We start from the raw sequence: 23983 nt of genomic DNA, 5'->3' as shown, positions 1-23983 counted from the left end.
TAAAAAAGATTGTCGAGAAATAATAGTATCAAATCTTCTTGTTTGAAATCTACAATCATATTTGTACTTGGTGCAATGGATACAAAGATGAACACAACGATAAGACCAATCACTGTGAGGACACAGAATCAATAGGAAGAAAAAGAAGGCAATTGTGATGATAATGCTACACAAATCTTCTAGCCAACCTGCTAAGAAATCATTAACTTTGAGGTTCCTTACCTTACCTCAACAGAGCATATTGGACATGCCTGCAATATAAAAGAATTAATCAGTAATAAATGGACAGGGCTTACCAGCATAACCAAGACTGTAAGATCTGGCATGCATACAAACCTTGTTTATGCTAAGCCATCTAGATACACACACAGGATGGTATACATGCTTGCATGGAAGAATCATTTGACGATCTCCTCTCTTGTATTCCATCTGGCAAACCACGCATCTGAAAGAAGAAATGTTCGTAACTCGCACAAGCAAGACTCTTCAGCTTGTATGTATGTATATTGCTTGTATCAAGATGCTCATTGTTTCCGTTGGTGGTTAATTATGACGTTTGCAAGTGGTGCCATTAGAGAGGAAAAAAATGTTGTAATTGGGACATGGCATAAATATGAACAGTCATAGTCCTAGAATATTAGGCTCTTACTAGTAAGCACAAAGTTGAACAAAAGTCAAGTTTATTATCATAGAATATCAACCTGACTAGTTGTCATTCCCTCACTTGTACACTTGATACTCTTATCATTGCCTGTGTAGTTTGTGTGTTGTATTTATTTGAGGCAATAATAATATAATTCAGTTAATAATAACACAGATGAACTAGTAAGTTTATAAAGACAGAAAACAACAGTTTAACATTCTGTCATTTGATGACAAAGAAGGTTAGCAGTTCCTACAATCTATCTCTGAATATTGAATACCTTTAAGTCACATGCGTATTATAGCCATTGTTATTGATTTCTATAAAGTTGATTCAGCAAAACAATTTGTGCTTGTCATTCAAAATATAATAAATTAAACTCAACCTAAAATTCTCAATCTCTAAGGCTCCTTTTATTTTTTAGAAAATAGCTTATGAGTAAACACTTTTTGAGAATTTATTTAAGCAAAATAGATTATTTTATACAGTTTGATCCTTAGATGTGGTACCAAAATGCATTCATTTTTTTTATTGTGTGTTTAACACACAAAAACAAAAAAAAAAAAAAAAAAATCCTGTTCTCTAGGATAGGTCAAGTGGGCTGAATAGGCAGTCCAAGCCCCTAGTCTATTATGCTATAATCTACTTGAATCAACTAGTCAACTAAATTGTTTAGTCGTTCGAAGTGACCGCTTAACCCACTCAAGCTAATCAGCTAGTCCTATCTGCTCGGACTGACCCTATTTGCTCACTTAAACAACCTAGTTTGTCCGACTCAATGAGTCAATTTAGATTCTTCAACCCTCTTAGACTGAGCAAACTATCTAGCCCATCCAAGCTCAACCAACCCATCAATTCGACCATCTTGGGCAGACCATCCAACCCGTTGTCTCGACCAAACCGCTTTAATGCTCAACCCAACTAAACCATCCACATCGTTTATCCAACCTAATTTGATTGCTCGGCCTATTGAATTGTACCAATTGTCCTACTGCTAACTTGACTAACTTGCCTAGGCTGACCAACTCCTAATAGAGATCAATTGACCGACCGTTTAGTTTGATTGGACCACTCGGCTTATTAAACTCCACTAAATCACCCAACTCAACTTATCAAACTAGATTATCAGACTTGGCCAACCCAATTGGCTAAGTCATACAATTAAACCTACTAGCCTATCTGACCTTCCCAACCTACTCAATGCACCTAAATCATCAAACCCCCTTGACTCACTTGGCCAAAAGCAATCAAATAGTTCGATGTGATTAAACCTCCCAACTTGATTGGCCCACTTGGCTTAGTTGACTTGTTTGGATTCTGTCTATCTAGATGAGGCAAAGGGTGGAGGAGGGTTTACTAATTTAGTGAAGAGCTTGTAGATAAATAAAAAATGGCTTCTGCACTTTTTAAAAAGAAGTCATTTTTTTCCAAAAAAAACAAAAAAAATTAATTTTGCATTAACCAAAAGGAAATGTTTTGTTGACTATTTGATTTCTATTGCATCAAATAGTGAACCATAAAACAAATTGAGCCTAAATTTAGATTGGAAAACTATCATAGAAGCTACCACTAAACCCATAACGATTATGAATGACAATTATTCTTCAAGCTAGGCAGGGTTCATGTTTGATAACAAAAAAATTAAGGATGAGTTTTTACCTCTCACGTTGAGTTTTCTTCCTAGAAAAGAAACTACATTTGTACTTTGTGATAGGAAGTGAAGCAATTCGTTCTTGTGTAAGACCTCGGTTTTGTGTTCCAACTGTCTCACCCAACTCGAGTAATTCCTATATACAAAACACAAGCAAGTTAAGTTGAGCATACTAATAAACTAAAATATAATGATCATTGGCCAAAAGAACATGCAAGGTTAGGTGGTAAAAATTTAAATTTGTACTTGGTTCCAAGTTCTTTGGCGACAACTTTAGGTGGTTATCAAATTAAGCATAAGGTGTTGAATACCTAGAATGAGGCTATGCACCACAATCACCCAATATGTATACTGAAATTTATATAGGCCAGAAAACAAACCTCGTAAGTCATACTATCAGGATCAACATGGTCTTCCCATATGACCTACAACCAAAGAGAAGTGCGTGAATCAAATAAATGAAGGATATAGTCTATTTTAATGTCCAAAGAAAACATCCGATCATAATTATGTGAACATTAGATTTAAAGCAGGAAACAAAAAAAATGAACTAACAGAAAGAGATCTTAGTTAGTGCAACTCCTCAGCTCGTGGGCCTCGCACTTGCAGGCGCCCTGATTCTTTTTTGCCAGTCTCCGATTCTGGTTTGGTCAGCGCACGCAAAACGACGCACCTGCCCGATTCGCTGGCAAAGCACTGCTTCAGAGTGTATAAATACACTGCCTCGTTTAGACACACTCTCAGAGCATAGCATTCTAGTGCGTGCACTACCTTCTTCCTCTTTTCCGAGTTTTCCCTTGTTCTGAGGCTTGGTTCCGCGATCTGAGGTTGAGTTCGAGTGCGCCGCGACGCGAGCGGTTGTCGGATCTTGGGGGAATTTTGCCGGAGAGCCTCTGCATCGTGGGCGGCAATAAATTCTCTAAAGACAGTCGGCATGCCGACGCTTCAACCGGAGATACCAATTTCTTAACCTTACTCGTCTATTTACCTGTTTATTGCATGCTTGTTATTTTCGTGCAATTTTACTACTGTTAGTGCTCTCTTTATACAATAATTTTAGAGATTTTATTGTAAGCATCAGTAGACATGATAAATGATAGGGTAACGGGGTCTGATGAGGCTAGTGCTAGACCCGAAAGATTTTTCGGGCAAAACTTCAGACGTTGGCAACAACGGATGAAATTTTGGCTTACTACACTAAGGCTATTCTCCGTTATAGAAACAGATCTTCCTTCACCTGATGAAGAGGAACCTGCCTATAGTGCTGCCTTACAGAGGTTTAAGCAAAGGGATTACCTCTGCCATGGGAGGATCGTGTCTGCCCTCTCAGACGCACTATTTGATGTATACTGCTCAACATCTTCGGCTAAAGAGCTGTGGAAATCTTTGGATAAAAAATACAACTCCGAAGATTCTAGTTTAGAAAAGTATACTGTGGCAAAATTCCTAAACTTCAAAATGTTAGAAGGCAAATCTGTGGTTGAACAGACACATGAATTCCAAGTTCAAATTCATGATCTTGTTGAAAGAGATATGTCATTACCTGAAAAATTTCAGGTCTTATCTATCATCGAAAAATTGCCTCCGAGTTGGAAAGATTTTGGCATGATTCTTAAACATAGGAGAGGTAAAATCTCTCTAGAAGATTTGATGATTGCCTTAAATATCGAAGAAGAACATCAGAAGCAACATAAAGATGATGATAAAAGAATGCCTATGGACTTTATTCCAAAGGCAAACGTAGTAGTCTCATCTGACAAGAAAAAATTCAAAAATCAGAAAATGAAGAACAAGATGAAACCCAAACCAAAGATTCAAAAGAAAAATGGAACCAAGCCGTGCTGGGCATGTGGACAAGTTGGACATTATGCCAAATTCTGCCCTAAGAAGAAAAACCAGAGCAATGTCGTGACTGCTAGTGACGACACCAGCAATAGGTTTGTTACCTTCAAACCCGAACTAAATTTGATCTATCAACCCAATGAATGGTTAGTTGATACAGGTGCTAATGTGCACTATTGTGCTGATCGCTCTGCCTTCCTTACTTATCAGGTAATTGAAGGCACTTCCATGGCCATGGGGAACCATTCTGCAGCCAAGATGTTTGGGATAGGACAAGTTGACCTGAGGTTCACCTCTGGAAAAATCCTGTCACTGCACAAGGTGCATCATGTTCCAGCGGTCCGTCGGAATTTGATTAACGGGTCAAAGTTAGTCCGCGCTGGTTATGAGTTGAACTTTAAATGCAATAAAGTTGTAATATTACATTTAGGAACCTTTATTGGAAAAGGTTACCTTAATGAAGGTTTATTTAAACTCAATGTAGAAAATGCTACCTTGAATAAATCTACTGATATTGGTTGTTCATATAATATTGAGTCTTATGATATATGGCATGACAGATTAGGACATGTCAATTTTAATACCATAAAAAGAATGATGAATCTAGACATGATTCCTAAGCATGCTATAAATGATAAGAAAAAATGTGAAGTTTGTGTGCAATATAAACAACCCCATAAACCCTTCAAATCAGTTGATAGAAATTCTGATATTTTAGAATTGATTTATACTGACTCTTGTGAGTTTAACGGTGTAATAACGAGAGACCATAAACGGTATTTTATTACCTTCATTGATGATCACTCTCGTTATTGTTATGTTTATTTGCTGAAAACTAAGGATGAAGCTTTAGATAAATTTATGATTTTTAAATCTGAAGCTGAGAATCAAACAAATAAATCTGTTAAGAGGTTAAGGTCTGATAGAGGTGGAGAGTTTACCTCGAACCTGTTTCAAAAATTTTGTCAAGATGCAGGTACAATTCACGAGGCAGCTGTTCCATATAGTCCTCAATCCAACGGTATAGCAGAACGAAAAAATCGAACCCTTGAAGATATGATTAATTCCATATTAGGCAGTTCTGGGTTACCCAACTTCATGTGGGGGGAGGCTCTATACACTGCATGCCATGTGTTAAATAGAGTCCCCATGAGGTCAAGGGATAAAAGCCCATATGAGCTTTGGAAAGGCCGGAGAACAAGTTTGAAATACCTTAAAGTGTGGGGGTGCCTTGCAAAGGTACTAGTACCTGAACACAGAAGGAAAAAACTTGGTCCAAAGACCGTTGATGGTATTTTCTTGGGTTATGCTCAAAATAGTATTGCATATAGGTTTCTGATTATTAAATCAGAAATTTCTAGAATAGATGCAAATACTATTGTAGAACTTCGCGATGCTACATTTTTTGAGGATATATTTCCTATGAAGACGAGAACACCTCAGTCTATATCTAGTATTCCTACTAGAGATAAGCCTGCTTCCGTAGAGGCTCCATTATCCGTAGAAGATACACCTTCCTCAAGTCACTCTAGACTAGATGAATCTAGTGAGCATACAGAACTGAGAAGGAGCAAGAGGTAACGTGTGTCTACGGATTTAGGCCAAGACTTTATCACCTATAATATAGAAGGTGACCCTGTGACATATAGAGATGCTATGGCTTCTCCTGAAGCTAAGCACTGGAAAGAGGCTATTAAAAGTGAAATGGACTCTATTATCTCTAATGTCACTTGGGAGTTGGTAGATTTACCTCCTAAGTGTACCACTATAGGATGTAAATGGGTGTTTAAGAGAAAACTAAAACCTGATGGGTCAGTAGATAAATTCAAAGCCCGCCTAGTTGCTAAGGGATTCAAACAGAAAGAAGGGATTGACTATTTTGACACTTATTCTTCTGTTACCAAAATTACTACAATCCGAGTGTTAATAGCATTGGCATCCATATATCATCTTGAGGTCCATCAAATGGATGTCAAAACGGCATTCCTAAATGGAGATCTTGAAGAAGAAATATATATGGATCAGCCTGAAGGACATGTAGTTTCTGGATATGAGAATAAAGTCTGTAGGTTAGTCAAATCTCTTTATGGTTTGAAGCAAGCCCCAAAGCAGTGGCACGAAAAATTTGATAGTGCTATGCTATCGTTTGGCTTTGAAATGAATGACTCTGATAAATGTGTGTATGCTAAAATGAAAGATGATAATTGTATTATCTTATGTTTATATGTAGATGATATTCTACTTTTTGGTTCTAACCTTTCTATTATTAATGAGACTAAGGCCCTCTTAAGTGGTAAGTTTGATATGAAGGATATGGGTTGTGCTGACATGATTTTAGGGCTGAAGTTGACTCGTTCAACTGATGGAATAGCAATTTCTCAGTCACTCTATGTTGAGAGAGTATTAGAGAAATATGGCTATAGCCAAGTTAAATCTGTCGTCACACCCTATGATCCTTCAAAAACTCTCCACAAGAATAAGAGTGGTGTGGCAGTGTCTCAATTAAGATACTCACAAATAATAGGTAGTCTAATGTATTTAGCAAATTGTTCTAGACCTGATATTTCTTTTGCTATAACGAAATTGAGCAGGTTTACCAGCTGTAAAGCCCGAAAAATTTCCCAAATTTATTTTAGAAATATTCTAGGATTTTTCTGGAATTTTTAGATATTTTTCCGGAATTTTCCGAGTAGCGGAAGTAGCAAAAAGAAATATAAGCGTAAAACGGCCTAGGCGGGGATTTAACCCGAGACCTATGATTTAGAGGGACAATGTCATAACCAGTTGACCCAGCAGAGCTGTGCTGAAAGAGGAGGGGAACGATTATATTTAAGTTGGGTTTAGCCGAATTAACCACTTAATATAAATAGAAGGTTTAAGTGGGTTTGGTTTATTTTTGCTTGGTTCGGCAACCTTCTCCCTCTCCAAACCCTCAACGCCGACGCCACCCTCTCCTCTCCCTCACGCACGGCACACCAAGCCCCAAGGTCCCTAGGGCCATCTTCCGGCGACGACTCCTACACGAAAGAGGCTCTCCTCCGCGAGAGGAACGCGAAGACGTGAGCGGATCGTCGAGAGGACCACCTCCACCGGAGTTCTAGCGAATAGAATCGTAAGAAATTACGATTAGAAGGTAAGAAACCCCTCACCTGCAGTATAATAGTTTCCGCTTGAGTTTTTATGCTCTAGTTAGGATGTATGCAGATTTTTATCGATACCTAGGGTGTATTTAGCTCTCTTCGCCAATTAGGGATTAGTTAGCGCTTTTAGATGGGCCGAATACGTCTATTCTCCTTCAGTTGGGGATCATAGACGCTGTTGGGTGCCTAGAAGCGATTCCCTAATGGAGAGGAGGGTTTAGGCACACCAAGTGTTCGATAAAATGATTAGATTAGCTAAAAATGCAACTTAGGCATTTTAACAGCTTAGATAAATGCACTAGAAGCATTTAAACCAGTAAAATAGTTATTTCAGCTTATATGGATTAGATATCCAATGGGTGGGCTCCCATAGTCGCCTCTAGGTTCAGATAACCTAGTCCTAGGTTCAGATAACCTAGTTTCAGCAAAACAGATTAGCTATTCAGTATTTTACTTTCAGTTGGCACTGTACTGGATTTGATATCCATTGGGTTGGGCTCCCACAGTCGTCCCTAGGTTTAGATAACCTAGTTAACCCTACTAAATTCGGGACTTGCAAACCCGGGTCTAGTTAGGGATGCGCGCACAGCAAAGTACAGTTGCCGGGCCCTACAGCACTTATTATGTATTAGTTTCAAACTCAAAATCAGATATGCTAGTGGAGTTGTTTTCGATTACAGCTTTAGTTCCAGTTAGCTTAACTTATGATTAGCTTAGTGTTATTACTTGCTATGCCATGATTCCAGTGTATATGCCATGCTTATATGTTATGCCATTAGATTTCAGTATGCCATGGTTTAGCTTTTCAGTGCATGTTTTCAAATAGCATGATTTAAATCCATGATTGCATCGTGGCATGGTTTTTTGAGGTAGAGGGTTTCTTACTAAGCTTTAAGCTTACAGATTCTATTTTTCCTTATACTGCAGATAAGGGTAAAGGAAAGATGGACTAGCAGAGGAAGCTGGAGGGCAATGCGAAGATGGTGTGTGTGGCAGGAACTGGAATAAAAGATCTTAGGGATCTAACGAGCTTCATTTATACATTAGAACTCTTTAGCATTTACTTTCAGCACTTTCAGTTTATTAGTTTGATACTGTCGTTTTCATGCACGTTAAGTTGTTAAAATGTGTTTTAGTGAGTGAAATGCCATGAACCAGTTTATAATTGCCACTACCTGTTATTAGAATAGTTTATTATGCAGTAGGTAGTTGTTGGATTGTATTTTGGCACACCGGTCCCGAAATCGAGTTCGGCTGAATAGACATCGATCGGCCCCGACCGATCGCTGCTGGCATCGGATCGGGCCACCGACCGATCTGATAAGGCATCAGTATCCTCCTGGATCGATCACCGACCGATCCAAAGACGTCTGATACAGCCTCGAAGAGATTTTAGTACCGGATCGGTCACCGACCGATCCAGATACTGGATCGGTCTCGGCCGACCGATCCAAAGACGGACGATAGCGAACCCAGATTCGCAGGTTTAAGGATCGGTCGGCCGCCGATCCAATCTGTGGTAACAAGAGCAAAGCCACCGATCGGTCTCACCACCGATCAGAGGCACTCGGATCGGTCGCCAGACCGATCCGGCCAGAATGAAGCAATGAAGCTTCAGGATCGGACAGACGATCCGATCCAGGTCTTATGACCACTAAGAGATCGATGCGTAAGGCGATTAGTTTATAAGAATCAATTAGTTAGCAAAATTTTAAATTAGCCCTTTCGCGTATAGCTTAGCAAGATATTGTAGCGATTCGCCTTACCTAGTACCGCGTACGGGTCTTTCTGAGTGGTATCAGAGCAGTGTTCCATACTTCCTACACACACATCAGCATTGTACCTGCAGCTTCCAAGTAAGGATACCTCTACTCTCCTTAATGTTCTCGTTTATAGTTACAGTTCATGTTATATGTTTCTTGCTTGTAGTTATAGTTCATGTTATATGCTTATTGCTTGTTAGTATGTGATAGTTTAAACATGATATCAGAAACTATGTAACTGTGATAGTATTAGTTATACATTTGTTCCTTATGTCTTTAGAAATGGCACGAGGACGCCCAGCTAGAAGGGCACTAGCTACTGAGCCCCAGCAAGAGACAGGCAGTTCAGTGCCTCCTCCAGACCTTACAGCATTAGTGGCTCAATTACAGCAGCAGCTAGCTGAACAGCAGCAGGAAATAGCCACCTTAAAGGCTAATCAGCAGAATACCCCCACAGTCACCCCGGAACCGAACTTGACGACTCCAGTAGTCTTAGAGGTTCCACCAGCTCAACCGCAAAGCCCCAATTTCCAAGCCCAAAGAATGAGCCAAGGAAGGAAGCTATCGATCCGGTGGCGGTGAGTCGAGCCAGAACTTCTGCCTTTAGTGAACCGTGGGACTGGCGTATGGTTCAAACACCTGGAGAGCGATGGAGCTTACGGGTGGCCGTAACACGAAGGTGAAGTGTGCCTCCTTACGCGACAGAGGCACGCGTGGTGGGAAAGAATCGCACGATGAATCGGATGTCGGGGGACTTCGAGAAGGAATTCTTTGAGGAGTTCTTTCACACGGGTTACCAACCGCCACTACGATGAGTTCGGGAGTTTCGTCGAGGACCTTTCGGTGGAGGCCGTGAAGAAATTCAACAGTTGGCTACGTCATGTCCGAGCTAGTCGGCCAGAAGGAACGAGTCGGTTGATGCTCAAGATCGCCGAGGCCGAGATTGCGAAGTGAGCGTGGGCCGGTGGCATACATGAGCCATGCATCACGGAGGAGCTAGTGGCGGGCCTTGACCACGAGCATTACGTATGAAGTAAGCAGCGGCAACAAGCAAGTCTCCTCGAGTCCAGGCCAAGGAAGCTCACACTCGTAAAGCAGAAGGCCACAGCCCCCCGAAAGGGAACTCACAAGAAGCAAATCGGGAGTGACTCGAAAGGAGGACCGTCGAGCAAGCGACCCAGTTATCAAAGTGTGCTACTTGGGAAATTCCACCTGGAGTTTGTCGCAGAGGCGCCCGAGATGCTTGAATGGGCGGGGAAGGCACATGGCAAACGATGCCCGAACAAGACCCGTCTTCCTCGGCACGGCAGATTCAGATGCAGCCACCGCCACATCGACGCAGCCTAGAAGGTCCACTTATCGCCCGCGGATTAAGCTCCTCCTTTAGCGAATCGAGGATCTACGACTCACGGAGAGGGCGTAGCGATGCCTCAGCGGTTGTCGAGTTAGCATTTTCAAGATACTAGTTTTCATTCGACATCTGGGCAACCCATTCGTATATAGCCGGATGTTCTCCGAAAATTGAGGTACCTCGAGAGATACTCGGATCGTTTTGACGACGCACCTTGAGGAGAGATCATGGCGTCACGCTGACCGCTCAGAGCGGTCTTGGTCATTATAGCAGCGGGGAGCTCTTTTGCGATCGATAGTGCTAGAAATGACCGACTATGACATTATCTTGGGATGGACTTTTGGTCAATCACGTGCATCTATCGAGTCGAAAGAAAGTCACGCCCAACCTCGAAGCGGAAGCTCAATTGGTCGGGAACCAAGGAGAAAGGCGAGGTTTCTCTCATGTGAAGGCACGGTTACCTGGATTCGGAGATGCGGATTCTTAGCACACGTAGTCAAGACCAACGGAGACGTGGACCAACAACGGCTAGCGGAGGTCCGAGTCGTTCGACTACTCGGTCTTCCCTCAAGAGCTACCGGGCTTAGCACTGCATGTGAGATTGAGTTTGAGATGAGCTTATTCCCGACAACCAATTTCAAGGCACCATACCGCGTGGCTCAGCAGAATCGGAAGGAACTTGGGAGCAATTCTGAGCTCCTCGACAAGGGTTTCATACGCCCGAGTCACTCACCGTGGGGAGCGCCCGTGTTGTTCGTGAAGAAGAAGGATGGAAGCATGCGACTGTGCATAGACTACAGATCATGAACCAGGTCACAATCAAAAACAGGTATCCTCTTCCTGAATAATGACTATTCGATCGGTGAAGGAGGCATCGGTTCTCTAAGGTAGATCTCGGATCGTTATCATCAGTAAAGGTTAAAGAGGGATATACCAAGACATTCGTAACCGGACACGGACACTACGAGTTCGTGGTCACGCCCTTAGGCGACGATAACGCTCCACTACATTCGTGGATCTCGTGAGCAGTATTGGGAGTATTTAGATAAGTTTGTTATTGTGTTTATCGATGTGACATTCTTATCTACTCAGAACTCAGGGAAGAACACGCGAGCACACGAAACTAGTATGCAGACACTTCAGTGAGATCCGACTTTTACGCCAAGTTCACGAAATGTGAATTTTGGCTAGATCGGGTCCTTTCTCGGTCACATCATCTCAAAGGATGGTATGGTGGATCCCAAGATAGAAAGCGATGAGTAATGAAGCAAATCAAGAACGCCAAAGTGAAATGTGAGTCAGGATTAGCGAGGATATTACGGAAGTTTAGAGGATTTCTCCAGGTAGCCTCCCACCGACTCTTACGGAAAGAGCAGGAAATTCCAATGGACGAGGCGTGAGAACAGTCAATTGAGCTAAAAAGGAGATTGACCGGTGCCCTATTTTGCTCGCCAGATTGACACCTTCGACATCTATAGTGATGCCTCTAAGTTGGGACTAGAGCTGATGCAAAACGGCAAGGTGATCGCCTACGCCTCCAGACAACTCAAGGATTATGAGAAGAATTACCCTACTCACGACCTTGAGCTTGCCGTCTTCTCTCTCAAAATTTGGAGACATTACTTATATGGAGCTCGGTGCGTGTATGAGATCATGAGTCCAAGTACTTTTTCACTCGTAGGATCCGAATACGCTGACAGAGATGGCTCGATGGTCAAGGACTACGATATAGACATCCTTTACCATCCAGGAAAGCCAATAAGGTAGCAGATGCACTTAGCGGAAAATCCAGTGCTACCTTATTGTCTCTTGTCACCGCCCCTACGAAGGAGATCGTGGATTTCGGTCTCGAGCTTATCGTGGGACAGCTCTCTACTATGACCTTAGAGTCTACCTGGCTTGGTGATATTCAGCTCAGGATCGGGATCCCGAAATTCAGAAAAATCAAGCAAGGGCTAGCAATCGAAAGTGGAGAATTGAGTGTCCGACAATGGGTGTTGTATTTCGCGGCATGCACTCATGTTCCGGATCGGAGGAGCTACGAGACGATTTTAGATGAGGCTCACAGGACTCCCTATGCATCCAGCTCCACCAAAATGTATCAAGACACGAAGAAGCGTTTTGGTGGCCCGGGATGGCGAGACATCGCCAGATATGTTAGCATCCGCCTCACCTGTCGAGGGTCAAGGCGAAACATCGGGACCAGGAGGAGTCCATTCTGATTCCAGAATGGAAGTGGGAGGATATCTCGATGGACTTCATAGTGGGGCTACCCAGAACCACAAATGGTTTTGATGCCAACTGGGTAATAGTTGACAGGTTGACTAAATCAACCCACTTTCTAGCTATCAAGATATCCTACTCCACGGAGAAGCTAGCTCAGATCTCCGGAGATCGTCGGACTACAATGAGTCCCACGAACCATCATTTCGCATGAGACAAAGAGATTTACATCACACTCCGGAAGTGTGTTATGGGCACCCGCTAAAATTCAAGATGCCTTCCATCCCGCATGACGGACGGAGCGAGTAAATCGGTACTCAAGATACGCTCAGGCCTAGATTTGAGGAAGTTGGTGCAAATATCGAGTCTAGCAGACTCTGATACAACAACAATTATCGTGCCACTATCCAGACGGCACCTATGAGGCACCTACATGGCGGAGGTGCAGATCACCAATCTGCTGGTATGAGTGAACAGAAGGAACTAGAACTTCAGACAGATCTAGTGGCAGTACCACAGCAAAGCAGATCTGGCCAGAGGATAGGGACAAAGACAGAGTCGGAAGAGCTACGCCGATACAGCACCCCTAGAGTTCTCACTGGGATACAGTTTTCCTCGAGTAGCTCCCCTGAAGGAGTCGCTTGAAGAAGGGCAAGCTAGCTCCCGATATGTGGGACCATACCTTATCACGAAGAGAGTGGGCAAGGTAGCATATGAGCTGTGAGCTACCTCGGAGATGTCGGTCCACAACGTATTCCATGTCTCCATCTTTGAAGAAGCATATTCCAGACGCCACCCAGTGTGATCGAGCCCCCTGCACAGTCCGATGATCTCATGATGATACTTATTCGGATAATAGACGGCAAGAAAGAAATTACGGAACAAGGAAGTACCATTAGTGAAAGTCACTGGCAAAATCACACAGCAGCAGAGGCTATGGGAGACAGAGGCCGCACATTTAATGTATACCAGACTGTTTTAAGTTCGGGAGACTAACTTTTATAAGGTATGGGATTAGAAGGCCTAAAAATTTCCCAAATTTATTTTAGAAATATTCTAGGATTTTTCTGGAATTTTAGATATTTTTCCGGAATTTTCCGAGTAGCGGAAGTAGCAAAAAGAAATATAAGCGTAAAACGGCCTAGGCGGGGATTTAACCCGAGACCTATGATTTAGAGGGACAATGTCATAACCAGTTGACCCAGCAGGGCTGTGCTGAAAGAGGAGGGGAACGATTATATTTAAGTTGGGTTTAGCCGAATTAACCACTTAATATAAATAGAAGGTTTAAGTGGGTTTGGTTTATTTTTGCTTGGTTCGGCAACCTTCTCCCTCTCCAAACCCTCAACGCCGACGCCACCCTCTCCTCTCCCTCACGCACGGCACACCAAGCCCCAAGGTCCCTAGGGCCATCTTCCGGCGACGACTCCTACACGAAAGAGGCTCTCCTCCGCGAGAGGAACGCGAAGACGTGAGCGGATCGTCGAGAGGACCACCTCCACCGGAGTTCTAGCGAATAGAATCGTAAGAAATTACGATTAGAAGGTAAGAAACCCCTCACCTGCAGTATAATAGTTTCCGCTTGAGTTTTTATGCTCTAGTTAGGATGTATGCAGATTTTTATCGATACCTAGGGTGTATTTAGCTCTCTTCGCCAATTAGGGATTAGTTTAGCGCTTTTAGATGGGCCGAATACGTCTATTCTCCTTCAGTTGGGGATCATAGACGCTGTTGGGTGCCTAGAAGCGATTCCCTAATGGAGAGGAGGGTTTAGGCACACCAAGTGTTCGATAAAATGATTAGATTAGCTAAAAATGCAACTTAGGCATTTTAACAGCTTAGATAAATGCACTAGAAGCATTTAAACCAGTAAAATACTTATTTCAACTTATATGGACGGGTGGGCTCCATAGTCGCCTCTGGTTCAGATAACCTAGTCCTAGGTTCAGATAACCTAGTTTCAAAGAAAATGATTAGCTATTCAAGATTTTACTTTCGACTGAATCGCATCGATTGATATCCATTGGGTCTCCAGTGTCCCTAGGTTTAGATAACCTAGTTAACCCTACTAAATCGGGACTTGCAAACCCGGTCTAGTTAGGGATGCGCGCACAGAAAGTACAGTTGCTGGGCCCAACAGCATGTTTATTATTTATTATGTATTAGTTTCACACTCAAAATCAGATATGCTAGTGGAGTTTGTTTTCAGTTACAGCTTTAGTTCCAGTGAGCTTAACTTATGATTAGCTGAGTGTTATTACTTGCTATGCCATGATTCCAGTGGATATGCCATGCTTATATGTTATGCCATTAGATTTCAGGATGCCATGGTTTAGCTTTTCAGTGCATGTTTTCAAATAGCATGATTTAAATCCATGATTGCATCGTTGCATGTTTTTGTGAGGTAGATGGTTTCTTACTAAGCTCGTTGGCTTACAGATACTATTTTCCTTATACTGCAGATAAAGGTAAAGGAAAAGTGGACCAGTAGCGGAGGCTGGAGGTCAATGCGGAGATGGTGTGTGTGTGTGGAACTGGAATGAAAGATCTTAGGGATCTAACGAGCTTCATTTATACATTAGAACTCTTTAGCATTTACTTTCAGCACTTTCGGTTTATTAGTTTGATACTGTCGTTTTCATGTACGTTAAGTTGTTAAAATGTGTTTTAGTGAGTGAAATGCCATGAACCAGTTTAGAATTGCCACTACCTGTTATTAGAATAGTTTATTACGCAATAGGTAGTTGTGGATTGTATTTCACCGGTCCCGAAATCGAGTTCCGGCCGAATATCAGACATCGATCGGTCCCCGACCGATCGCTGCTCGGTAGCATCGATTCGGCCACCGACCGATCCGGAGATACAGAGATATCAGATCCTCCTCGATCGATCACCGACCGATCCAAAGACGATACAAGAGCCTCAAGAGATTAGTACTGGATCGGCCACCGACCGATCTTATACCGACGGCCTCACGACCGATCCAAAGACGGGACAAGAGCGAACCCGATTCTCGAGTTTAAGGATCGGTCACCGACCGATCCAAAGTAACAAGAGCATCGAAAGCCACCGATCGGTTCACCGACCGATCGGGCACTCGGATCGGTCTCAGACCGATCCACCAGAATGTAAACGAAGCTTCAGATCTGGACCGATCCAGGTCTTGTGACCGCACCAAGAGACGTCAGTAAGGCGATTAGTTTATAAGAATCAATTAGTTAGCAAAATTTTAAATTAGCCCCTTTAGATATATAGCTTAGATTAGTGATTCGCCTTAGCACCCGTATATGGTCTTTACACCACCGTCCGACGTAACACATCGACGACAGATGAGTACTGATACCTAAAAGGCACTATATCCGGGCTCATGGTATGGGAGATTCCCCGCAATCAAGGGATATAGTGACGCTAGTTGATACCGACATCTTGAGTGTAAAGGAGTTACGGTTATGTCTTTACACTTGAGGCTGCGAACAGACGATTATAACTCGCTCTACATCTCGAGGCATCAGAAGCTTGATACCACAAGAATCGCCGATCGCTTAAGGGTCTTCTTTCTAAAATTCCCTTGATGATGAAGCCAATACCTTCTATTTCAGTACACTGTGATAATCAAACAACAATAGCTCAAATTAGAAGCTCCAAGTATAACCAGAAACAGAAGAGACATGTACGAATAAGATTAAAGTCTATTCGTGAATTAGTGTCTCTTGGAGTGGTGTCATTGGACTTTGTAAGTTCAAAAGACAATATTGCTAATCCACTCACTAAAGGACTTGATTCTGAGAAAATCAAGAGATCCAGTAAGGGAATGGGACTGAGGCCTATCCTGGTTTCATCTATAGCGGCAACCCAACCTATCTGATTGGAGATCCCAAGAAGTAGGTTCAATGTGGTATAAACAAGCTATAAGGGTGAACCGTAAGCATCAAATTGATTGAGATGTAATCTCATAGTCTCTTCCCTGGATAGATGCTTGACTGCTAGTTAGGATGAGCTTAGGAGCTCTTAATGAGTTCAAGGTCTTAATGACAGGATGCTCGCAGTACATCCTTGGAGAACTCACCTATGTAAGTGTAACTGTGTGGCCGCAGTGTGGGGGGTCTAGGCAACTCTCCTTAGCACTTATGAAACAAGATTCGGTGACATGGCCGTAATGCACCAACCCAGAAGGATTCAACCGTCGCCCGTGATGAGTTGTTACCAATTGATTTTCACATATAAAAGGTTTAAGTTCAAGACTGAGTTCACTTCAAACCTATGTGAATAAGATTGGTGTACTTAGGTGAAAATTCAAACCGGAAGGTATTTTCACTAAGAGCTCATTGCAACCAAGCCTCAGAACATATCTTTGTTTTCAACCAAAATAATTTGAATTAGTGGGGGATTGTTGAGTTTTAATTCAAAGTATTCTTTTTGTTTTTTGGTAATGCATATGTGTATGCATTTAGTCCCACATTGCTAAGCCAAGAAGGTTGGAAGAGCTTATATATGGAGCCCTTCCATCCTTGCTTAGCAATGTTAAGAGGGCTTACACGCATGCCCGGGCCGAGCCCAAATCAGGTGGTTTCGGGGGGTTCGAGCCGGAAATCCATAAACCGGGCGTGACGCATGCGATCATCGCGCGCAGGGGGGGTGCAAATCCCCAGCTCGTGGTCAGCGCACGCGAAGCGGTGCACCTGCCCCTGTCCGCACGTGAGGAAGCGGTGCACCTGCCTCTGCCTGCGCGTGAAGAAGCGACGCACCTGCCCCGTTCGCTGGCAAAGCACTGCTTCAGAGTGTATAAATACACTGCCTCGATTCCTCGTTTAGACACACTCTCAGAGCATAGCATTCTAGTTCGTGCACTACCTTCTTCCTCTTTTCTGAGTTTTCCCTTGTTCTGAGGCTTGGTTCCGCGATCTGAGGTTGAGTTCGAGTGCGTCGTTCGTCTTGGAGTACACCTACGGACGACGCGAGCGGTTGTCGGATCTTGGGGGAATTTTGCCGGAGAGCCTCTGCACCGTGGGCGGCAATAAATTCTCTAAAGACAGTCGGCACGCCGACGCTTCAACCGGAGATACCAATTTCTTAACCTTACTCATCTATTTACCTGTTTATTGCATGCTTGTTATTTTCGTACAATTTTACTACTGTTAGTGCTCTCTTTATACAACAAATTGTTGGTATACGCTGAGTTGAGAAAGAGGATATTATATTGCATATTTATTGTAAAAGGGCTAATTGCATGTATATTTGTGACCCGATATATAAAATTCTAAATATAGAGTATCAATGGAGAATTAAATTCACTACACCAATAACTCTATTAACCTAATGGCACTCATTTTCAAGTGAAAGTATAAATATTATTTATATCTAGTTTGTTATATAAATTAGAAAAAGTAGTAAACATAAAAAAAAATAGCACCCCAATCAAAACCATGACTATGAATTTGAGAAAACATAACCAACTCCAAGCAAAGCTTTGGACTTGCTTATGGAGCATGCAATTAAGGATCCCTTCGATCTTAGATAACACAACCAATAACATCTTTAACTCAAATAAGCACACCAATAACAAGAAGATAGAGAGAACAAATGGAGTGAAATGAAAATAAAGAGAGATCTCAAGTTCTAATCTCTCGAGAAGACTTCTCCTAAAAGAGGCGCATACAACTACATGCAATAGATCAAGAAAATCACTTGAGGATCTTGGTTGAAAAATGAATCCTTTGTTGGAAATAGCAAACTGATTAAGTTATTTTCTCTCTTCAAAGCTTCACCGGAGATGGATCATGATGTGCTAAAAGAAGAAAGGGAGCAAGAACTCCCCTTCACGACTCGGCAAAAAGAAGAGTATTAAGGATGATAACAAACTCATCTTTTTGCATGCAGTATGAAACCAAAAGAAGGTTCTGTAGGGAGAATGACAACCTCAAAAATCTAGAAAATCTTTCTAACTTTGTTAGCATGTTACTTGAAATCACTGTAATTGCTTTTTCAGGATTCTTCTCTCTTCCATATCTCTAGTATGATGGAGTCTCAAGAACTCCATCCATTTTTTTCACCAAACTTATCCTCCATTAAAAGACCACAAAAGTCATATTCTAATGGGTTACTGGGCAAGCGACTTTAATATATACAACTTGGGATAGAGATGGTGAACTCAGTGAAGAACAGGCAAGGAAAAATGTTAATAACATTCTTGAATTTGGTTGACGATTTGCCTCAGCACTGCAGTCACATCCATCTGCCACTTCCTCGGTCATGGCCATCACTGTTCTTCTCTTGGGATCTTCCCTTTGAGAGCATAAAGATGTCACTGCAGTAATCAACACACTGCAGATTAGGCAAAGAAGAAAACCTTGCTGTATCAGCAGTTCATGATTAGGAATAAGGAGGAGAAACAATGAGATACACTGATTTGACCTTAGCATGCTACTGACACTCACTTGAGACTGCCACAGCTTCTATGTGCAATTGGATGTTGTTGCCTACTTTGTGAGCGTGTGAACTGCAAATGCTCGCCCTTCACAACTTGTGGAACATTTGTGCCTCCCCACCCCAATGTAGAAGCTATCATGAGCTCTCGTACTCCCATTTCTTCATCTGATAAATCCAATTTCCTTATCCAATTCCTCCTGTCTACTCTCCTGAGAGGATATCTTCCACCTGCCAACAACCTGCTTCCTTTTTCTCAATCTGGCATGTCTTCCACCTACAGACAACCAGTAGCTACTTCTAATCAACGTCACTCTTCCTGGTCCTGTTAATTGCAGGTCATCAAGAAAGAGCAAGGGATGCAAAGCCCATGGGTATTGATCTCATCGTTGGTGGATCAGATTTCAGAGCAAGAAAGAGCCAAACGGCTTTTGTTTCTGATGGCAAAACCAACACCTCCATCCTCCTCAGGAACTCTTCTCTACACAAGAACATGCCACAATTCCAACATGCCACACTTCAAACACCAGCTCTGACAAGCATCTGCTGCTACTTCCCTCAGCTAACGTGAGCCTTACAACCAACTTCTCTACTGTCAGATTTTAGGATCTGTTATGTGGTTCATATTTACAAACAATATCCATATTCCAACAGATTTCTTTCCATAGATTTCTCTAATGTCTTCTTACAAAATCCATTAATATCATAGGAATATCAGAGTTGTGGCAGCAGATGCCAGCAATGTCACAGTAATCTCCTGCAAGCATAGAACAACATTTATGTGACTTTGATGCACTCAACTCCCATGGTAGACTCCAGATCTCATAGCAATCTCTAATGGGCAAAGAACAACTTCTATTGACTTCAATGCACTTGGCTCCCTCTGTAAATTTCAGATCCCATTTCTCCTCGTAAATTAGCCTCTGATATCCTATCCTCTATTGAACCTTTGTTTGTCCTTCCTTCCTATGATACTCTTATGTTCATATGTTGCAGATGAATCATCTCGACCTCATCAAGTGATTTCCTTTTTTCTCACTCTATCTCATACTAATGATGTACTGCAGGGAGAAGCTCACTTGAGAGATTTCTCACCTAGGATCTGATCCTATTTGATTGTATTTGCAGCCATATATATATCGCCAAAAATCTAATGGAGATTTGAATAGAAAAAATATCTTGTTTTCATATTGCTAAAGTCAAACAGAGGGTTGACTTGGCTGTCTATCTGTCTACCTACTAATGTATATATATCTTTCACCCAAGACCCTTGAGTGTTTTCCTTTTCCTTAATTATTATGTTCTAATATAATTGGCATTTAGAGAGAAGTCCATGCGAGAAATCAATTCCATATATCTCTCTTCATCTTTTTTTTTCCCTTTCATCTCTCTATTTATCAATATGTTGATTTGCAATAGAGGAGATAGTTGTTTGTTGGTCGAGGATGAATGGGTCATCATTTGCATGCTCCATCAACTATCTTCAGAACATTGCTGAAATAATTCAAAGGGATCATTGCTTGTGTGCTTTATAACTCCTTAAGTAATATGTTTCTGTTTTGTTATGTCTAGTCTATAATTGAGTATTTTTCTAGTTTATATAACAAGCTCAACATAGATAGTATCTACTCCAGCATGAGGGAGGTGTCAAATAAAATAAAATATATAACCTAGTAAGGAACACAGTCTTATATGTCTATGTTTTAGGTAAAATTAGTTATTAGATAGACTAGTCATATTTAAGGACTAAATGCATGACATGTAATTCTATTTCAACACATAGTATGCAATACACATTTCTTCTTGTTCCTAAATTCTACATCCAGGAATTTTAGAATCTGCTTAAAAGTTGTGCAATGAAATGAAACATAGGTTATATTGTGCTGAAAAGAAGAGTAACTAGACTGCTAATTATGTTTTCAATGGTCATTTTTAACTAGGTTCAAGTTTTGCATAGTGTGGCCAGTAAAATTCCATACCTGAGAACTATTAGCATTTTGCTGCACTTGAATGCCTGCAAAGGAACAAATACATCTGACTTCAATAAACCATAAAACCAAAGTGAGGAGAGAACTAACGTAATCAGTCAAATTATAAAAAAAAACAAACTTCCTAGAAGCTCTCATTTAAACATGGCCTACTTCCATAACCTTAGTAGTTTGATTATCCTAGAAGCATAAGATTCTAAGAAATTAACAAGATAATATTTCTTGTCTAATAACCATTCTGAAGATGCAGTAATTTATACTCACACAAAAATAATTGCCGCCAATGTAACCATTGAGTAGAAATAAGTTATCTTCCAAAAAGTTTGTAGACACAATAGAATGACAAAACTTTCGGAATAAATTAACTGAGGTGATAAACCAAAGGATCCTTGATAATTTTAAGCCAAATTGTTTATCACCCATTTTAACTATTTCAACAAATATTATACTTTGCATTAAGAGGAAATTACTCACACTCCTCGGCACCATGATTTTGACTTTCATGAGCATATTCATTGTGTTGTGTTTGTTGTGAGTCAAAATTGTTCAGAACTAGAGGGTTGTCCCATTCTCTCCTTTCACCTGATCTTTGGGCATAATCAGCAACCTCAAAGTGCCCAAAATCATAATATGAATCAATGGAAGAGCCAGGAAATCCATATTTATATGCATTTGTGTACATCATTGACCAGTATGTGTTTCCCTACAATGTTACGACAAACAGAAGTTGTGTTAGTCTCAACTATTTGCAATGGGCCATACAGATCTTATCCTACCATTGCACTCAATGTTATATCATTAGTAAATTTGAGCCTTTTAAATTACTTTTAATTATGTTAATCATAGCTAAACTTCCTTAACAATCATGCATATTAGTGGTATTTCAATTTCTAGGAACAATGACAAACAAAAAGCATTGCAAAACACAATTGAAACAAATAAAACAGTAGTAGTTTTATGCTCAATCTAACCAAATCTTTTGATGTCCTCTTCATGAAGGACCAAAAAAGAGTGTCCACCTTGCTTGGAAATCAAGCAATCAAGGATAATGCATCAAAAGGTGTCAAAGGTCTTGATGGAGGTTTCTCTTTACAGAAAAATAAAGTCAAAGGAATAGTAACTAGTTAATGAAAAAGCCTCAGCACGCTGGTCTGTAACATAGAATCAGTGAACTTCATCATTAGTTGGTCAAAAGGATGTCCATATTTCACCAAACATGAGCAAACTTCGATTAAAACATTGGAGGGGATAGAAGTGTCCCCAAGGGATGCCTGGTTGGCTAGAAGGTGGGACTTACTATAATTGGGCAAGGGATCAATTCCCGGCGGGCGCATGCACTCGGGAAAAAAAAATACCTCCCACCCCCTAGCCAATTTGACGGTTGGCTATAAGCTGACCTCGTGATTTACCACCCTTCACATAACCTGGGGACGGACTATGAGGGGGTGTCTGGGGTGAGCGTAATCACCTTTTGCTACAATTAAATGGGATAGAAATATATAGCAATGTTCGAGCTACCTGGTCATGCAAAGTTTCTGAAAGGGCAGCATCAGCCTGAGCATATGTAAGGCCCTCAAACAAATCCATAAAGCTTTCAGTGACAGTGTAAGGAAATCCAGTATTTATATAATGAACATCCATCTGTGTATTATTAATACTCATTTCTCTGACAGCTAATCCTAAAAAGGAAGAAAAACCATTAATATTAGCCACGTAGACATTCAAACGAAAGAGATTCACAATACAGAATATGACAGGAATAATTACAAAAGAAAAGGTATGAATAAAAGCAACAGGAAAATGAAGAATACTTAAAGAACGGGACCAACGCAATCAAAACCAACTGCTCACTTACCACAATAGAAAACAACTAATTGTTAATAAAGATAGAAAGCAGAAAATGCTAAATTCCACCACGAATTCTACTAGATGTGAACCCCCAATGAATTGCCTTAAAGGAAATTAAAAAAAAAAGACAAGTTGATAAAACTCCATATTCAAGCATCCATATTCTGATTTGTGACAATGACTGTAATATTTGTCGATATGGAACACTACTTAAACACATCAATGAGATTATTTTTGCATTTTGAAGGTGCTTTTGAATAACAAAACAAACCTTTTCTTCGGTATCTTGTATTAGTTTGTGGAAATAAAACGTCTTTGAGGCCTTGAGGGACGAAGCCAAATATCCAGCTAAGAATCTCGCCTGTAAATTAGATAAGTGCTCAATAGTAGCGAAAGTAGATCACCTACGTTGGTCACCAGACAAAAGACACCCCATCCTACAACTGGATGAATTCATTTCGACTGCCTACGGTCATTGTTCTACAAACGGAAAGCAAAAACGACACGCAAAGGACCAATTTCTAGAGCATTGAAAACTGCTTCATTCAAATCACATTCTTTGCTAGAAAAAAGAACGATAGTGTCCGGAAGCTGAGCACTCCCACCTCATTCGAACGCGATCGCACTGACCGATTCCTCAAAGCCTCAGCGAAAGCTGAAGACGTGAACAATGCTGATAAAAAGAGGATGGATCGAGAGAGAATGAGAGGGTGGATCGAGCAGGTGAAGCGAGAACGGCGGTAGATTTAGAGGATGGCTTGTGGAAATGGCGAAGATTTGGTAGTTGCGTGTTCGTTCGCCCACTTCATCCGCTGCGTCCTCCTCGTCATCGCTACTTTGTTGTCTGCAGAGGCGCATTATGATCTATATTTTTTTTTTCTTTTTACCAGGTCTTTTCCATAGTGTCCGGAATTTTTTGTTCTGATCCTAAACTTTATCCATTTTTACAAATTGAGGCCTCATTTTCAAATCATCACCTAGCATAATGAGACAATTAATAAAAAAAAAACAAAATAAAATGATTTACAAAGTTTTATCATGAAAAAAGTTGTATCATGAAAAAGCTCGTGAAAGGATGTTTTAGCTTTAAGTGAGTTTTAGAAAAAAGGAA

At 41.2% G+C, this 23983-nt stretch overlaps 1 protein-coding gene across 2 annotated transcripts; it reads right to left on the bottom strand.

Moving 5' to 3' along the window:
- LOC122028134 (E3 ubiquitin-protein ligase BIG BROTHER-like) lies at positions 1-23732 on the bottom strand. Of its 2 annotated transcripts, XM_042587149.1 has the most exons (9): positions 23478-23732; positions 23144-23233; positions 22543-22703; positions 21499-21727; positions 21016-21050; positions 2675-2719; positions 2303-2430; positions 337-445; positions 1-251 (listed from the first exon to the last, which is right to left on the bottom strand). In XM_042587149.1, exons 3-9 carry the CDS (start codon positions 22684-22686, stop codon positions 219-221), a joined length of 723 nt encoding a protein of 240 aa, XP_042443083.1. In that variant the 5' UTR covers positions 22687-22703; positions 23144-23233; positions 23478-23732; the 3' UTR covers positions 1-218. The 2 variants fall into 2 exon arrangements, with proteins under 2 accessions (XP_042443083.1, XP_042443084.1); XM_042587150.1 differs by lacking the exon at positions 23144-23233.
- Between the last annotated feature and the right edge of the window lie 251 nt (positions 23733-23983).

The sequence above is a fragment of the Zingiber officinale genome, chromosome 10A (assembly GCF_018446385.1).
Source record: "Zingiber officinale cultivar Zhangliang chromosome 10A, Zo_v1.1, whole genome shotgun sequence".
Lineage (NCBI taxonomy): Eukaryota > Viridiplantae > Streptophyta > Magnoliopsida > Zingiberales > Zingiberaceae > Zingiber > Zingiber officinale.
The sequence above is the reverse complement of the archived record's forward strand: the minus strand, read 5'-3'. Positions and strand labels throughout refer to the sequence as shown.